At 45.6% G+C, this 12,041-nt stretch overlaps 1 protein-coding gene across 7 annotated transcripts in view; it reads right to left on the minus strand.

The window, feature by feature from the left end:
* Positions 1 to 1,792: 1,792 nt before the first annotated feature.
* hycc1 (hyccin PI4KA lipid kinase complex subunit 1) overlaps positions 1,793 to 12,041 on the minus strand; it is a 36,425-nt gene continuing 26,176 nt past the window's right edge. For 6 of the 7 annotated variants that reach the window (XM_072675314.1, XM_072675319.1, XM_072675315.1 and 3 more), the window contains exons 7-11: positions 11,800 to 11,895; positions 9,836 to 9,952; positions 9,157 to 9,244; positions 8,653 to 8,812; positions 1,793 to 4,692 (exon numbers count right to left, since the gene is read on the minus strand). In XM_072675314.1, the coding sequence (XP_072531415.1) occupies positions 4,097 to 4,692; positions 8,653 to 8,812; positions 9,157 to 9,244; positions 9,836 to 9,952; positions 11,800 to 11,895 (1,057 nt within the window). In that variant the 3' untranslated portion in view covers positions 1,793 to 4,096. Of the gene's footprint in view, positions 4,693 to 6,935; positions 7,261 to 8,652; positions 8,813 to 9,156; positions 9,245 to 9,835; positions 9,953 to 11,799; positions 11,896 to 12,041 lie in introns of all 7 variants that reach the window. The other variant, XR_011979279.1, reaches the window with a different exon arrangement.

Below are 12,041 nucleotides of genomic sequence, written 5' to 3' on the forward strand. Positions count from 1 at the left end.
AGTGTGTAGACATACCCCTAGGACTACCTTCCTCCCTATGTGCACTTCTGGCCTACATTTCTAGTGAACTTGCTTGGTTTTTTTATGGTGAAGGCTGCTGATTGTGACCTTACGTTGCTTGAATTATACAGCGATCACAAGAAATCATTTTACCCAAATGTTACAACTGGACTGGCTGGAAGTCTAGCAGCACCAGTCTGAGAACCACTGCCCTTACATCTTGAGGTCCTCTTTGAAATACTTTGCTAATAGACCGTGTGGAGAATCACTGAACAGGTCACTGGGACAGGTCACTGAAAAAGGTCTAAGTGTAGGGAGCCCCCTAGTGGACTGGCAAGCTCACAGCACAAACACAGGTTCATAGAGTGAATTAGAAACAACTTCTGGACTGCTTTCTAGTGAATTTACTGGAAGGCTGCTGAGTATGACTTTATGCTTTAGCAACATTGGCCTTGTAAAGGTAAAGGTGCACTGTAGAGCGGAATGTGTCCACCGCATTTAACCCATCTGTGGTAGTGAACACACACATGCACGCACTAGTGAACTAGGGGTAGTGAGCGCACACACACACAGGCACAGAGCAGTGGGCAGCGGACTCCAGCACCCGGGGAGCAGAGAGGGTAAAGGGCCTTGCTCAAGGGCCCAACAATGGCAGCTTGCCGAGCCCGGGAATCGAACCCACAACCCTGTTATCAATAGCCCGGAGCTTTAACTGCTGAGCCACCACTGCCCTTGTAGCTATAGCTCAGGTGCAAAACTGGGGAGCAAACTTTGGATAGCAAATATTCAGATTAACTGCATTTGGGGTCAATTATAACTTCATATTCAGCGAGGAAGGGAGGGTACGGTCTGTTCAGGCATGGCCTTATCCTCATTTCTCTACAACTCTTCCTAACTGTGCTTTCCACTTTGTTCCACTTGATGGCGCCCCTTTATCTTTGATGCTGGTTGAGCTGAACTGCTTATTCATTGTACACCTAGTACGGTTGGGAGGACCAGCCTCTTTCTGTCTGTGTGTACCCTGGTACTGTAGGACTAGGGTTAGACTGCAGTGTTATTTTCTCACGTTTGCAGGCCACAGAGGGCCGATTCTCACTTCTTTGCTCTGCATCATGACTACTACGCTTTTAGCTATGAAGCTGCCCCTTCGTTTATTTAATCTATTTCATGCTGGGTCAGAAATGAGGAAAAGTCAAGTCTGAGGCAAGTACGTCCTTGAAACGATCAGGCTGGTCACATTAAAAGCACCTGCCCAATATTGCCTAGAGCACTCCTGGTATCGCCAAAACACTTCTGACCCATCAAGGCACTCAAGGGACTCCACAAGTCCTCTGAAGGCATCCTGTGGTATCTGGTATAGAGATGTTAGTAGCACATCCTTTAAGTCCTGCAAGTTGTGAGGTGGGGCGCCTCCATGGATCACATCAGTAAGCCTTAAGTGCCCATGTCACTGTTGCAGGTTCACTGGCTGTCCTTTCTTGGAGCATTTCTGGTAAGTACTGACCACAAGACCTGCATGATTTTGGGGGATGTTCTGACCCAGCCGTCTAGCAAACACAGTTTAGCTTGTCAAAGTGGCCCAGATTCCTATGCTTGACCATTTCATCACCTTCAACAACTGACTGTTCACTCGCTGCCTAATATGTAGATTTCACCCAAAGGCATCTGTAAATGGAACCAGGTAATCAAAATGTTGTTGACTTCACCTGGCAGTGGTTTTATTAAACGGTTATTAAAGGTTTTATTAATTTTGAATCGTTTCCTGCAGTTCCCTGAACAACTCTGCAGAAGCTAACTCCAACAGTCACTTTTATTTTCTCCAGAAGTTCTATCATCAATGTTGCTTTGTGACAAAGGGCATAAAGACATCAGAACAATATAAATGTACAGTTTCATACTTTGTAAATAAAAAATACAGACAACCATTATTACTGTTCAAATTTATGAATAAAAAACAATTAAATAAGCACCGACCATTTCAACAAGATATTTATTCTAAAATAAAAGTGGAGAAAAAACAAAACAAAAAACAAAAAAATCCTGAAATAGACAACAGTTCGGTACGATACCACAGTGTTTCGTCAGAGCTCCTAATTAAAACTGACCCCCCCCCCCCCCCCCCCAAAAAAAAAAAAAAAAACTAAAACAAAAACAATCACCAATGAACAGACGAGATCACAAACAAACTGGATCACTCTGGATCCACATCCAAATAACACAGATCACATCACACTGCAAGACAGGAGGATTCTTTTTTTCTGTCCGTTTTTAACAATTAACTGTCGGTACCACCAACTTCTCCACCACACCGGTTCAGAATAAGGTTAATACTGCATCCCGCTGTGTAATATCTTTGATTCTATGGTTTGTAAAAGCACAGACAGACGTCCTAATCTGCCGTCAAAATGACAATATTGCTTCAGAGATTCAACACGATGGACTTAATGTAAACAAAGAACTACAGTTTGTCTTTAATTCAACCTGCTTTTAAAGGAATGGTTCATTGGGGGGGGGGGGGGGGGGGGGTATTTCCTCCTTACCCGTACCCCTACGTCAAGAGTAGTCGCTCAGCCTAGGCATGTGTAGTGTGTGTTTGAGGTTCGCTTCTACACCCAAAATCGTTTTCAGTGACATGAACTTCTATTATACCACAGTTGGTTCCGCCCCCTCGCATTGTGATTGGCCAAGAGGCATTCTATGAGCGTCAATATCAGCATTCCTCTTAAGTATCAGTCTGCCCCAGTCACCTGGAACCTAGAGACACAGTAACAAGCCTGTCGAAAAAAAGAACCAATAAAAATAACCCTGTCCTAAACAGCAAGCGATGTCCGCGGCATCCCGGGACAACCCCGAAACGCTCCCATTACTAACAGCAAAGCCCCCTACGTTTCACACCAACTGCAGAGAGCAGTTTTCTTCAAACTTCCAGATGCTGTTCTTGTAACCCGCCGCATCGCGCTGATGTCCCACCTCGACAGGAACACTGTGGTGAATACTGGCACCTACCATTTGGTCTCATGCCTACCCCCGCAGCACACCAGTGCAGATCTCACAGTACAGCCCTCTTTCTTGAATATTAAGCATGTAAGCCAGCTCTGGCTGATTGGCTACTTCAGAGTACTTCAAGATTTTTCAGTGAAACGTTCGATTTATTTGGAGCTTCACTGGGAATGCAAACCGCATGTATTGCCAGGGTGTCGGGAGTGTTGGTCTAATACAGACAGCTTTCATCAAAGCTCATTACATTAAAAAGGGGAAGGATACACGCCTGTCTTCCATCTCCTGTCGCTCCTGCTATCTGCACATACGCATGCACGCACACTCGGACGCAAGCACAATTGTGCTTTTTCTTTAAAAAAAACAAACGAACAAAGATCATCCTTCACTCACACACATATATGATTCCACAGCCTATTTGAAAAGCTACTCAAGCACAGCGTCGCACTCACATGATCACACACACACACACACACACTTTCCGAATCGAACAGATCAATACAGCATCAAAAAAATACCCCTAACAGCACAATTCCAGGCTTCATGTACAATCCTCGGTACCGAGTCAATAGCGTTAAAAAGTTCATGGACAACGTGAAGTACAAATGGGGAAAAAAAGGAGAGTTCTACTTATTATCTCTTCTTTTTTTGCTTTTTAAACACTTACTTCAAAAATACTTTTTTTAAAAGAAACATTTTAGTGATTAAACACACCATTGACAAAATCCACAAAAATAAAAACCAGACTTTTCTTTTAAGGTGCAACAGTTTTGGTTCAGTGCCACCAGGGGGCAGGAGTGCTAGGGCCTTTTTTTTTCCTTTTTTTTTTGTTTTTAATGCAGTCTTCATTTTTCTTCCACAGTCTAAAAAGGAGTGGCTTTTGAATAAAAGTGAACCGCGAGTCCTCTCTCTTAGTATACGGTTTACGTTATGGCTAGAGGTCCACTGCCACTGAAGGGAAGGGGGATGGTGGGAGGTGGGTTTTGGGCTTTCAGGGCTTTCAGGACTTCCAGTATTGTCACCAATCCAAAGATTTTGTCAGAATTGAAAAGGGTTTTGTGGAGGGAGGTTAAATCTTCCTGGCAGGCAAGCAGCAGGGTCACACATCCGGGGCGAGGTGCAGGCTAATGCTGGGTGAACGCTGCTGCTGCTGATGGTGGTGGTGGTGCGGGGTGGGGCTGAGGTGCTCCTCCTGCAGGCTGCAGGCAGAGTAACGGTTCTCCCTGGAGATGTGGTGGTGGTTGGGGGCTGGCGGCTGCTGTTGTTGCTGCTGCTGGGCCCCGGCGGCAGCAGCCAGGGCATTGCTGACCTGCTCGAAGGAGCGAGAGAAGACTGCGCTGGCCGTGCGGGACAGGCTCAACGTGCCTGCTTTAGGCACTGACTGGCTGGACGTTAGCGTGAGGCGCTTGAGGGACAGGAGTTCCAGGTTCTCGCTCATGGCCCGGCTGCCTGACTGCTTCCGCGAGGGCTGCTCTGCTCCTCCCTCTTTCTCCTTCTCCTTCTCCTTGTCTTTGCTGGATCGGCTGCCTCCCAGGCGGCGAAGGCCCTTCCCTGTCGGCTTTGTGCTGGCCGCTGTGGCATTGCTAACCACGATGGTCGGGGGGCTGCTGCCCGGAGCGCCGGCCTGCGTGCAAATGCCCTCATCCACCTCTGAGATCTCCATCAGCTCATCCGGGGAACCCAGATCCACTGCGTCTGCGAGGGAAGGGAGAAGGTAGTCAGATTGGGAAGTTCGAGTGCTTTGCATTGTAATTGCTAGCGATGCACCAAAGTGAATATTGGCCCCACTGTCCTTTAAATAGGACATTACTCACTGCTACTGGGGGCTAGGAACCAAGTTACAGGGCATTGCTTAAGAGTTGCTGGTCCAGTCAGAATGCATTGTACAAGATCAGTGCAGCAGATAAAGTTAACTAGTTCCTTCGTAAGCACCATTTCACAGTACCACTGAAGCGACTTGTAATCCTGACACCTTGACGTAGGTCTAAAGTGTAGTTTTGGCCATTTTCATCCCAAAATTGAGTGGCATTTTGGTGCATCCCTACCAATTACCAATGTGCTTCCCCAGTGGCGAACCATGAACACCACACAAATCAACTGGCATGTTTAAAGAAACTATGTCCTAAAGTGATCAAAACTCACCTACCCATTCCATTCACTAAACAAATAACCCCTCTCCCCATCTTACCCATGTAATAAAAACTACAGCACACACAACCAAACAGATAAAGAACAATCTAGCACCACCTTACCAGAGCGTTTTGGGATAGAGGGATGTCAAGAGAGGAGGGAAGGAGGAAAGCACATCACAAACCAGGCCAATCCAATCAATCAGAACACTCCTGACAGAAGACAGATAGGCAGCCTCGCAAGACTAGTTCTGCGATATGGTTAAATAGGAGATGAGAACATGGTTGCTGATCAGATTACTCCAGATCTGCTTATATTTTCAGATTGTCTGCTTCAAGCAAGCTGCTGTAACCTTATCTGGAGCTGCCGATCTGCCTCTGTTATTACAACCGGTCTACAGAATGACTGTTTCCCATAGCAACCCAACAGTTAAGTGTTGGAGCTAGAAGCACAATAGCAGATTAGATTTCATAAGCCCTTTTGTTTTGCAGTAAGGCAGGAGACCAAACCATTTTGTAATTTGGGAAATTGTTAGTTGGCTGTGGAAGCCCAGCAGAGTAAGAACGCTGTGGTTCAATGCAGAGATGCAGCAGAAAGGCAACGGAGGGGACTAGTGTCAAGTTGAGAGAAGGAATGACGAAACGCAGATCAAGTAGGCGGGGGACATGGCAGAGTTTAGGAAAAAGATTTCAGGAGAACATCATTAACAGCATCCAAAGCAAGGTCCTGATGCAGCCAAGCGTACCTAGATCCTTTCAAGGAAATCAAAAAGACCTTAACACTTTAGATAGACCTGGGTGAGACTGAAGTTTGAGGCGTTTCATGCTCATGTGCTCCTCAACTTAATATTCACAGCCAAGCATTATGCCTTAACCGATCACTTTGCTGTGTGTAACTGGAGCAGATTTACCCCAAGTCAGATGTGATGCAAAGCAAAATACAGTAAACCTATTGTTTCCTTCCAGGTTCAAAACAGTCAGGCTTAAAACTGAGCATTAAGAAACGTACATAATTATTATTACGGGGTGTAACGATTCAATAATCTCAGCTTAGCACCACTAAGTCGTTTAGCTGCTTTCTTCAAGCTCCACAGACTGACCACAGGCTAATGTGTCAACCGCATGCTAACATGCGGGCCTAGAGCCAACACCAACCACAAAGTAATGCCTTAGCCCTGAGCCAACATGCTACCTACAAAGAACTTCGTTTACTCTAGTCTGATGAATGTACCATTTGATGAGGTGTAAAAAATATATATATATATATATATGGCCCAAAATGAATATATAGTTTAGCTCTTGATCAGTATAGGGTATTGTTTCATGGTTTAGCTGGTATACCAGCCTGGTTTACACTGGTCAACCAGTATGACCAGCTTAGACCCTCCTAGATTTGACTAGATAGTCTTGATAAACCAGGTCAAGATGGTCTACAGCAAAACTGGCCAAATAGCTTACCCTATTGGCTTACCCGCATAGGTTTACACTTGGATGCCCAGCTTTTCATTGACCATCAAAGACCAGCTTAGCTTGTCCTGAGCTTGACTTTTAGCAGACGTTACATCAAGAATACTCCCTGAAAATGACTGCCATCAAAAATAAGGAATATTAGAATATTTTGAGCACATATCCCAGGCCTACGGCTACGCCCTCTTTAAAAATCCATTTTTAATTTCCTTGCAGGATCTGCAGGCACACTCCATCATGCCAAGCGAGATTATGCAAAATGGAAAAAAGTTTAGACACCCATCCCCCCCACCAAAACACACAACCAAAACATAGCTCCGCCCCATGCCCCACACGTAGTACCTCTGGGCCCAAGGGGAGAGGGGAGGGGTGAGGGGGTTTCAGGTCACAGTGTGTGTGTGGAGGGGGGAGGGGCTCTAGAACTGGACCCTCCCCGTGGAGGGAGTCCCGTCCTCCAGGTGCCTCCGCACAGACTTCTGTCTCCTGACCTCTTGACCTCTAGGGTCCACCCCCACCTCGGTGGCGCCCCCGAGCGGCTCTGCCTCCGTCCTGCCGCGTAGCGCTTCTCCGTTGGCCACCCGCTCGCCGCTCACCCCTGTAACACTAATGGAGGGGATGGGCCCGACCGGAGGGGAGTCCGGAGAGTCTACACTGTTCTCCTGAGACTCTGAAGGAGGATGACAGTCACATATATACATGAGCATGAGATACATACACATACACACAAGACATATGATATGGTGGAAATGAACATGAAAATTTTACCTTAATGACAGAATAAATTCAAAATAAATAAAAATAAAATACACGTTTTGGGAAATAAGCTTCAAAAGGTGACAACGGGAGACAAACAGCACTGATTTCTCATGAACCTGAACGGCAATTACTGTGGATCAAGTTAAAAGGGAATTAATGGTCTGAAGGCGGATAAATGACATTCTGAAATGTAAGGTAGGCATTTGAGTCAACTTGTTTTTCACTTTCTGAAATGTGTGCCATGTAATTATTACGCAAACACTCGCACCATGATTCAGTGCTCAAAAAAAAAAATTCTTTGCCCATTTTCAGCACAAAGTTAAAACTTAAAGTCAAGGAATAAAAGGGCTGCATGCTGTGCTTAATTGGCACGTTGTTTGGGACATGCCCTAATTAAAGCAGGGCAGCTGAGAGTCAGAACTGAGCTGTAATTACTAGAATGTTTTGCTAGCAACGCTAGCAAGACAGGCTCTAATGGATGTCAGGCTTGAATATGCCAGCTGCCTGTACCATACCCTATTCCCACACAGCACAGATACAGCTGTGACGGCCCGTAATGCCAAATCCACCAAGTCAAAAGGCTCATTTATGCTCAATGTTAAATACAGATTTGGATACAGATCGAGCGTTCTGTTCTACTTGCATACTTTGCAATCACTTTGTGACTATGGACATGTTATGGATACGACCGGAATGGAGCAGTACCACAGGAAACAATGGGGGCAGTGTAGCCGATAGCTCAAGTGAAACACAACCAGTGTCATATGGACCTTCAGCTGTTTTTTCTACAGTAAGTACCACTACCTTCTCCACAGTTGCAATGTTTGTTGACCCTGCAAACGTAAAGGATGCATAAAAGTATGGGGGCAGTGACCATCACATCGTTTGGTCGTTTTCATTTTCATATGTCGGGAGTAAGAATAAGTCTTAACTAGCTTACAAAAGCAAGCGGAGAACAACGATCACCATCACAGCATAGAATAAAGGTGTCGGTATGGAAATGGGAATGCAGATGGTGTGCCTGTGTGGGTATGATACGTGATATACGAGACAAAGATACAGAACAAGTGGAATGGACTGACTGAACCGCCCTGCCCGAAACAAGCACCCTCATTCGGCACGGTTTGTGATCAGTAAGGTGGGCTCTACAGGAGAAGCTGTGGCCAGGAAACCCCCTGAACGCACGTGATCAAGGCAAAATGAGCAAGACGAATCTGCAAAACTGCACAGTGAGCAGTCCCTGCTGCCGAGGTAACAGATATGGTTGCCATGAGACAGCACGTCGACGCAGGCCCCTTCTCACCATGCCGTTTCCAGCGGTGTCCGCGGATTGAAAGACTGGTGACGGCATTTCGGGAGATCCTGGAGGAAGTGGGCGTTATCTCAACTTGGATGGACCGCGTGCCTTCCTTGTTCGACTTCAGAGCGGCTCCTCGGAGCGAAGACTTAATGGCGTTCCCCACCTAAAAGATTTATGCACAAAAATACACAGGAGAAGACGCCATCTTAGAATCCAAACAGCACACAAATGGTGTTTAGGAAGAAGTGATTGTGCTGCAGCGCAATGTGCCAAAACAAATGAACTCCAATAAAAAGGCCATAAAAGATCTGGCGGAGTCAAAGCGCCTGATAAAACACAGGCCTGCACAATAGCACTGATAAGCAAGCTATGTGCTTGCCATTCCAGGACCTTTGCAAAAAGCCAGCAGAGCACTGTAGAACAGCAAATGAATGCATTCCAAAAATATAAAGAAGAAATTGGTTGGATTTGCATAATTCCTTCAAATGAGGCAGGGAGAGAACCCACCAGCAGGGCTTCTGGGTAGAGCTCCAACTGGGCTCGGTATAGCACGTCATCCAGAGCTCTGAAGCCCAGCTCTGATTCTCCATTACATCTGCAGGAAACCGAAAGAGAGATTAGGGAGAGGATTGCAAAAAAGAAAGAAAACACAAGAGCAGAATACAATGACAGAGGGTCAGAGAGGATCTTTACAATGGAGGAAAGCAACCACACGTCACTTCCCTGCTGTACGAATGACAACGCCCCCTTGAGGGTGAAAATCCCAATCTTATTGACGTTGCCAAGTTGGACATTATTGTGACCATGCTTAAAACCATCAGAAAACCAAACCCTAATTTGCCTTTTTTTTGCCTTTCCCAAAGCGTGAAGGACAGCAAAAGTAGAGAGCTGTGGCCTCAGGCCTTCCGGAGTGAGTGAAAATGGTACTATCACTTTTTTTTATCACTTTTCAGGTAGTTTGTCAAGTCGGATGGGGTCAAGTTCAGGTCTGCAGGATCAGGAAAATGTTAAGAAAGACTACTCAAGAGGATTGCTAGAAAGGTAAAACCCCTGTTTGATTCAGCCTCTGTGGTGGTGAACCATTCTACTGTTGTCAACACCTTCAGAAAAATGACCTGTGGCCTGACAAAGTTAAAAATCTGGCTGTGTACATTAACAGAAAAGTGAACTTTAAGAGGTCACCTACAGGGCAAAGTGGATGCCTGTGATCAGCTGTACCAGAAACTCGGACGTCACCATCATTCTGCTGTTGATGCCTTTATATCGCCGCATTTGCTGCCTTGGATAGCCGCAGATACAAACCCTGAAGGGGCAATACAGGACACAAAAAAGTCAGTATACAGGCATAGAGCAAAGATTTCATCAAAATATCATGCATTTTTATTTGTCCAATTTTCAATTTGGTAGGTCTCAAAGACCCGGCAATATAAAGGAATGTGTGTTGGGTATGGCCATGGCCATTTTCACCCAGAAACTACCAAAGCCATACAAGAGATTTCCCCAAAACCGACGGGGGCAGCAGAATAAGCCTGCACATGTAGGGTAGAAAAAGAAGGAACATCCAGATCTGAACACAGAACTCATGGTGAAGTTCCCATTATTGTTTGTGAAATGCGTTCAGAAAGGCAAGCCTTAGCTTATTAAGGCTAATGCTACGGGGGCTCATAACCAGTGCTCTTCGCATGCTGTATGTGCAGCCACCTTTATGGTTTTCTTCCAAAAGAAGTGCTATTATACTTTACTTTATACAAGAAAGCCATTACGGACATATAATGATCTCTGGATCGGACTTCATGGTTAAAAGCCAGTGCGGGACTTGATTCTAGGAACCTAACCAGGTGCTTTTCTTGTTCTGATCAACAGGTGTACCAGTTAGTTTTTAATACACAGCCTGGACAACACTGTTGCCATGATGTGCTGCAACAGGTTGAAGGAGCTTTTTTTCCTTCCCATATTTCAGGCAGCTGGGTACTCTACAATGTGGCATGTAGCGTAAGCTCCTCTATGACACGCAGGAGAACATTGCGCTAGTAGAGAGTACCCAGTACAATAATAAAAAGTGGCGAATAGGTTAACAAGGGGTTTCGGAGAAAAGGTGAGTGAATGCTGGCTGAGGGGTTCCACTCACCACCTACCTAGTAAGAACAACTGAGAACCACTGAACATTACAACCAGGGACACTTGAATGTAATCAAAGCACCAAGGTTCTGAAGCTAAATTGTAAAAACAAATAAATAAATTAGTAATAAGTGTGTTACCTTAAAGCACACCCTAACAAACTTTCACCTAATGCACCTGCGCAGTGAGACACACAAGTTCAATTCATGCTGGAGAAGTAAGTCATGTGTCCCCCATTATCGGACTCCACAAAAGAGATTTCGAAAGACCTTTGGCCGGCTCAGCACTGCGTCTGGGCGCAGCGGCGTGTGGTGATCTCTGCTCTCTGTGGCCGCTGTGTTCTGCGGCTCTGATTGTTCAATGCACTCGCTGCTCAGCTGTGCAATGCCGATTAAGCTGTTGTAATCAGGGTGGGAAAAGACCAATGGCAGGCCCCGTGCTGGCTCATGGGGCCAGGCCGGAGGCTTGGAGCCGTTCCCAGGTTCAAGTCTTTAAGAGGATCAGAAGGGATAGGAGGAAGAGAGGCTTTAGCTGTGCTGGCACCTCTGTGGGCCTGACTGTGGACCACTGTGCAGGAGGGGGGGGGAGTGCCAAAGCCAAATACGGAAATTCTTATACATACAGAACTAGCCTTCGCTTATGGACTACTTTCAATAATGTTCACATGTTTAGAAAAGTTGGAAAGGAAGGAACGGAGTAGGCTTAATAAGGTAAAGTATTTTCCATTAGCACCACTGATACATTAGCCATGCATTTAAGCCAAGCATTATCTCCATTTGCTCTGTAGGGGCGTGTCTGTAAGTACGTGTATAAGAGCAGCATACTGTTTGTTAACTGTTATCGCAATACTGGCCTTGCATATGTCGCAATATGCAAATCCCTATACGTGACCCAGGTGAGTTACCTGGGTGTCGGGAAGAAACAAGTAACCAATGGGACAGTTTCCTTTTAAATCACAGGGTTTAAATATAATAATTGCAACTCAGAAGTTTGTTTTTATTTTGCACGTGTGTGTGTGTGTACACATCTAACCTGGAGCTCAGCTGACAAAGAGACTGGAGGGAAGAGCTGGTCACGTAGCTCAGAGCAGCATTGTAGCAGAGCAGCAGAAAAGTTAGCACTTCAAATCTGAGACAGAATAAGAGACAGTTAGGCTTTCACAGTGATGAGAAATCATGCTTCATATGCGGTTATCATTTATTGATTTTTAAATGCTCAAAAACATGTTCCCATGACTCCCATAACTCTTGCATTTCACTATGCTAATGTGGTAA

The sequence above is a fragment of the Salminus brasiliensis genome, chromosome 3, assembly GCF_030463535.1.
Source record: "Salminus brasiliensis chromosome 3, fSalBra1.hap2, whole genome shotgun sequence".
In the NCBI taxonomy this organism is placed as follows: Eukaryota; Metazoa; Chordata; class Actinopteri; order Characiformes; family Bryconidae; genus Salminus; species Salminus brasiliensis.